Genomic DNA, 6,688 nt, shown 5'->3' on the forward strand with positions numbered 1-6,688 from the left:
TTGGGACTTTAGCGGACAAGCAAGTCCCTAACCTAAAATCAAGGAACAAGTTAAGTATACCTTTTCCCATTTTTTATTTTATTTTTTTGTTTCTATAATTTTGTCGATGTCGTGTCGGTTGATGCATGTCCGACACCGGAACACACCTAACCCAAGCAGGTGTTTTATGGGATATATTTGCCTTATAACCTAAGAAAATAGAGTTAGCAATTGCAGCAGGAGCATGCCTTGGATAGGCACAAACCCAAATACAATATATTTGGGCACACACTCACAAACCCAAAAAATTAAAACAAAAGTAATTTAGTCACATCAAATATCATCATTTTCATTCTTTTTTCTTTAATTTTTATATTTAATGTGAGTGTGCCTAAACTTATTTTATTTGGGTTTGTGCCCATTGAAGTATTTAGCAGTTGGAGCATCCCAATTCAGTAGAGATTTCAAAATTTGTAGGATTTAACATCTAGCAAGAAGTAGTAGTTAGTATAAACAGTTAACAAACAGTTAACAAGATCAATTTGACCCATTCTGGATTTACCCTTCCCGTCTTGTTTGCAACAAGTTCCTATAGTTTTCTTGATATGTTACAGTGATGTCACAAGCTCTGGATTTAACACATTTACATCTCTTTTGCTGTGCATCATTTACTGCATTATGCCCGAGACTTTCCGATTCTCCATGCATTACATCACCATCTTCAGACATCACAAAGATGTGTAATCTCCATTTGCAACATGAACAGCTTTGGCATTGGTGAATGCATCTACTACCTTAGGTGCTGCTTCACATTCTTCATTCCCATGTCCCAAACAACTGTATTGACCTCGTCCCCGTCTGCAAACGCGGCCATCCCGACCTACCACAGCAGTGTGCCAAGCACCGGCTGCATCAACCACGGGTTGAAGTTTTAGCGTCTGGAACTGTTCCATCAAAAGAGGAAACTTCTCATCAGTTTTTGTTCCATGTCCTAGCTTGACCCTCAAGCCACACCCAAATGAGTCAAATCCATATAGATTGATTAGCCGCCAAATTTGTGTTTTCTTCAACATAATTTAATGAGTAAAAAATTACTTCGACAATCTAGATGTATATATTTTTCTTTTTTGGACAAGGAGATGTATATATTTTTCTGTAATCAATTTTAAAATTGTAACGAATATCGAGGCCTAACTCATCCTTACAAAACCGGCTTGTAAGGTGAAGATTGCCTCCTCTTTATAAACTCTTCTCAAGAGTCCTATCTATCCGATATGGGACTAAATCCCACCGAGTGTTGGCCGCTAACACACCCCCTCACGCTTCAGCCCGGCCCAATGGGCCTGAAGCGTGAACGATGTTGAAAGCCCAACGATAGACCCGATAGGCTCTGATACCATGTAACGAATATCGAGTCCTAACTCATCCTTACAAAATCGGCTTGTAAGGTGAAGATTGCCACCTCTTTATAAACTCTTCTCAAGAGTCCTATCTATCCGATGTGGGACTAAATCCCACCGAGTGTTTGCCGCTAACAAAAATAAGCTTCTCATATGAGATACTCTTTGGTGCTAAGCAGCATAAATTTGTTACATTTGTCTAAATTGCAATGAAAAATCATTTTGAGACACTGTTTTAAGAAATGCTTATGTTTTTCTTGTAATCTTCACGTGATTGTGTTTATAAATTGGCCACTCTTATTGTGAGGCAAATTTCTGTGGTCAACAATGACAATTGGACACAATTTATTTCGTAACACTTGATTGAGCACTTCATTTTCTTTCTATATCTCTTACTATCACACCATCAACATATCACATTTATGAAATCACCATCTCTATTTTCATCATAGCTCTTATATCAGATTAAATAGAATTGTAGCATACTTGTCTTAATCACCATCAGATTAAGTATAGCATACTTGTCTTGTATATGAAACATGGATGGAACCTGAGAGGTAAAAAAATAATATAAGGGGGACACTATAGTGGATCCAGTCTAGCATATTTAGGCTTATCTCTATTCCAAATAACTTGATTAATGTCAAAGTTGTTGAGAATATTATTCGGCCTTAGTTCTTAGCTTCCTAATATGGTCATTATGTCTCCTTCTGCTGATACTGGTGAAGATAAGTGTTTGTTGCCTGGAAACACAGGGGGAATTTTCAGCAACTACTGCATATGAGTTTTCTTCTATTATTGATTCATAGTCCACAATTGACTACTCTAAAAAAATATAAATGGACAACGTTGTTTCTTTTCTTTTTTTTTTTTTTTTTAAGAATAATGCAAATGGCGATAATGTATTACAATTGATTGCTCACAAGTTACACTTTCCTACATATTTGTTTCAATGAAAGGTTTATGATTGCTTACCATCTAATCCATCTAGACTAAGGGTGTGTCTAGCTTGATGAAGGACTATGACCAGAAACTAGACCTTCCAACCTTGAAAAGAGAGGATCAGAGTGGTTTTGTTTCCCTTCCATGAGTTTGTTACTAATCCGAATCCTGAGCGGCCTCATAGTAGATGACTCAATTTGTGGACAACCCCTCAGTTGAAGTTCTTTCAAGCTTGGCATTAACTCATGCAGATTTTCAGGCAGAGAATTCAATTTCTGACAGTAGTTTATGGTTAACAAGTTAAGCTTTGGAGCTGCAAATCCACCCTTAGGAAATGATGTGAAATTTGGACAATGTCTTATGCACATGGAATTGAGAGATTTGAAATTTGGAGGAGAAACATCTGATGCTGATTCTGAAACAGTAAGTTCTTCCAGATTTTTGCATCCCCAAATATCTAAAGACTTGAGGTTTGGGAAAAGATCTAAAGGCAAGAACATGAGTGAGTCACAGCTATCAATCAAGTACAAAGATGTAAGTGATTGGTGGTACCAAGGTGCATGTACATGGAATTCTAGCTTCTGACAATTCTGAATGTTGAGCACGCGCAGACTCGGAGATTTCGGAAGTGGACAAAGCAAACGTTTGCAATCTCTGATAACAAGTAATGTCAAAGATGGAAGACTACTTGGTAAGTTCCCTGTCAGTTTGGGACAGTTTTCAATATAAAACTCCCTAAGATGACTGAAAGCTCTGCTGCCAACATTGTCCGCATCAAAACACCATTTCTCGCATACTGACATAGACTCGATCCTTAGAATTTCCAGTGCAGGAAAGCTATCAGTACTTGAAGAAGTTCTATTTCCGTAAAACTCGGATCCTACACTCATTAGCCCTTCAAATTTAATAATATGAAGCTCTTTCAACATCAGCAGTTGTCCGAGTGGAGGCAATTTGTAGCAATATTTACATCCTTTAAGCTTTAAGGACACCATGTTGCAAAAGTAGTAGTCCCCTAACCAATCTGGAAATTCTGTGCCTGGATAGTCATTGATATCAAGCTCCTTCAAATTGGAATGTGGTTCGAAGCTGCGCAGTATTATCTTTTCATGCTGTGAGTTATCGGTATCACCACGTCCACCCCAATCCAAAGACAATTTTTCAAGGCCATGTTTTTCCTTCAATTTTGCCTTCTCAGAATCCTTATAATTGACAACATGTTCTATGTCATGAATGAACAAAGATCCATGTAAATTACATAGCTCTCCCAGTTCACTAATGGAAGAACCATGATCTTCACCAACAAAAAAGTCACTCAACTTTTGAAGGTTTTTCAATTCACCGATTTTCAATGGCATCGACTTCAAACAAGTGCCTCTAATATCCAAGTAGCGCAAGTTGACAAGTTTATGAATATCTTTTGGAAGTTCAATAAGATTATAACATCCAACTAACTTGAGTGTTTGCAAATTGTACAAACTGCAGATGGATTCAGGTAACCTTGTAATCTCGGTGTCAGACACTTCTAGAGAGCGCAGATGTTTTAGTTCACCTATTGAATCAGGTAAATTGTAGAAATAAGCACCTACCAAGGTTAACACCCTTAAGTACCTTAGCTTTGTCAAAAGATCATTTGGCATGTTGTCGAACATGTCTATGGATGTACCTATCGTTCTTATTTGCATAAAGGTACGTAGACGGTTCGCTTTGCTAACATCTTTCAGGTATACATATGAAGAACAATGTGAAATAATGTGAGACAAATAATGAGTTCTTTCCATAACTTGATCAGAATTGTTATCTTCTATTCTCACAGAAAACGTTCCAGATACAAATTGAGCCAAGTCATTTATAAGATGATGCATTAAGAAAGATGATTTGCCACTTCTTGATTGGTAAAAAAATGATCTTGATACTAATTCACAAAAATACTCATTTCCAACTTCTTCAATTCTTCTATGTCTTTTTGACTGATGGAGCAACCCTTCTGCCATCCACAACAAAATTAGCTTCTCCTTATCAAATTCATAATCTTTTGGAAAAATTGCGCAATATGCAAAACATCTCTTTAAATGCGAAGGGAGATAATGGTAACTTAATCTCAAAGCTGGAAGAATATTACTCTCATGATCTTGTAAATCCCATATCTCACTACTCAGGACTTTAAGCCATTCTTGTGTATCACTTTTTGACCTCAAAAGTCCTGCAAGTGTCTTCACAGCCAAAGGCAACCCTTTGCACTTTCTAACTATTTCTCTTCCAACTTTGCAGACACTTTGTTGATTAACATTTAAATCCTTATGGCCATAACCGAACGCGTGGTTTGAAAACAATTCCCAACAATCGTCATTAGACAATTCAGTAAGATTATAAGGCGGAAACGTTTGCATGATAGATGCAACATTCCTACTTCGAGTAGTAACGATAATCTTACTTCCGTTAGCCCCTCCATGTTTAAACGGACTCCTGAATTTGTCCCAATTCTCATAGTTTTCATCCCAAACATCATCCAAAACAAACAAAAACTTTTTCTTCTGTATATACATTTTCAAATTCCTTTGTATTGAATTTAAATCTTCAACATCACAACTACACAAAGTAATAACCTCCAAAAGATTCTTTGTGATCTTGCAAATATCAAATTCTTCAGAGACATAAATCCAAGCTTTGAGATCAAACTCCTTCTGTACTCTATCATCATTATATACAACTTGAGCTAAAGTAGTTTTCCCAATTCCTCCCATACCAACAATTGGAATAACACCTAGCTTTTCATCATCAAAATCATGTGACAATAACAAGTTAACTAAGATATCTTTATCATTATCCCTTCCATACACATCACATGCTTCAACAACAGATGAAGTTGGTCTCTTATGTGTCACTTTAACTTCCTTACACACCTTCAAATCAAGTACTTCTTTCAATTTTATAACAAACTCTAATCTTTCATAAACATCTTCTATCTTCTTTTCAAGCTCTTTATCATGAAAAATTGTTGAAGTTGAGTTGAATGTGTTTACCTCTTTGGCCTTTGTAAAGATCTCATCAAATAGATCATCAGCATCAAAAGCAACATCTTTAAGCTCCTCAAGCCACTCTTTCACAGCTTCATTTTTCATTTGTTTTTCTTCTGCATCATTGAGTACAGCATGGATTGATAACAAGATGATCTTCAATCTTTTCAGTAAATTCTCAGTTTTTTTGTTCTTAAAGAAGTTTACAACCTCAGAAGAAGCTATCCTTTCAAATAACACATTGAAAACAGCCCCCATTAAAGGTCCAGCTACAAGTTCCAGAGCCATTGTGTGAAATTATTGCACAAATATTGTTTTTTCTTACACAACAAAACTTTCGAGGATAGGATGCTGAAGCTGAAGGAATTAACCTAGTCAACTAATAGAGTCAAATAAAAATACCTAACTAGATAAAGATTTATGACCACAAATCAATACCACCACATTGGTACCAACAAACAAGTACTGTATATTTTTTTAGAATTGTATTTCACCTTTATCACCGAGTTAAATTATTTGGAGTTTATAGAAAATTATTGTTGTACCCGTGAGTTCGGGTTAGTTGGCATGGATATTGCATATATTATGTAAGGTTTGAACCAGTTAGACTATCGAAGAGAGAAAAAAAATGATTACACTCTCAAAATATAATATATTTTAAACAATCGTTAGTTAATTTAGTGATGATTGACATTAAACTTTGTAGGGAGGATCATGGTTCGATCGCCACAATTGTTGAAACTATTTGATATCAAAACTGACCCCGAACCACTTGATATCATAAATAACCAGATTAGACGGTCTAGTTTTATTAATGAGATTCACTTTAATAATATTTTGTTTACTTACTAGAATGGAGGGACAATATCTTCTCTAGTGTAGTTTTCACCGAAAAAAGTTGGTTGAGATCTAATCATATGCACTTTTTATAAGAGATTCTAAATCTAAAATAGAAAGATGAAGATTATTACTGCTAAGTATTAACATTAACATTAACATTATAAAATGAATGAGGTGTATATAGAGGATCTAGTCCGATCTAAACCAATTAAAGAGAAACTCTTGTATTGTACCCAAAAAAAAAAAATCAACTTTTCCCAAAAATCTATTTCTCTCTCTCCCCTTTATCGTGTGCCATATATTATACTACCTCCCTCCCTAATTATAAGACCTTGTTTAACCACTGCACGTACGGCAATTCACAATTTTGATTGCTAATACATTTAACTGTCTATTAGTAAAAATTATAAAAATTTAATATTTTAAAAATACTGATCAAAACAAATTAAACAAGATTTTTATATGTTAATATTTACATTTATATATTATTAAGAAAAATGGTCAAAACAA

The 6,688-nt window shown here is 35.3% G+C and overlaps 1 protein-coding gene across 1 annotated transcript; it reads right to left on the bottom strand.

Moving 5' to 3' along the window:
• Positions 1-1,618: 1,618 nt before the first annotated feature.
• Positions 1,619-5,801, bottom strand: LOC123904720 (putative disease resistance RPP13-like protein 1). The gene has a single exon (XM_045954349.1). The coding sequence runs from the start codon at positions 5,624-5,626 to the stop codon at positions 2,384-2,386; it is 3,243 nt and encodes a 1,080-aa protein (XP_045810305.1). The 5' UTR covers positions 5,627-5,801; the 3' UTR covers positions 1,619-2,383.
• Positions 5,802-6,688: the final 887 nt, after the last annotated feature.

This window comes from Trifolium pratense, linkage group LG1, assembly GCF_020283565.1.
Source record: "Trifolium pratense cultivar HEN17-A07 linkage group LG1, ARS_RC_1.1, whole genome shotgun sequence".
Lineage (NCBI taxonomy): Eukaryota > Viridiplantae > Streptophyta > Magnoliopsida > Fabales > Fabaceae > Trifolium > Trifolium pratense.

Excerpts from the sequence above, each read along its gene's own strand:
- LOC123904720 (XM_045954349.1), bottom strand. The coding sequence starts at position 5,626 with ATGGCTCTGGAACTTGTAGCTGGACCTTTAATGGGGGCTGTTTTCAAT.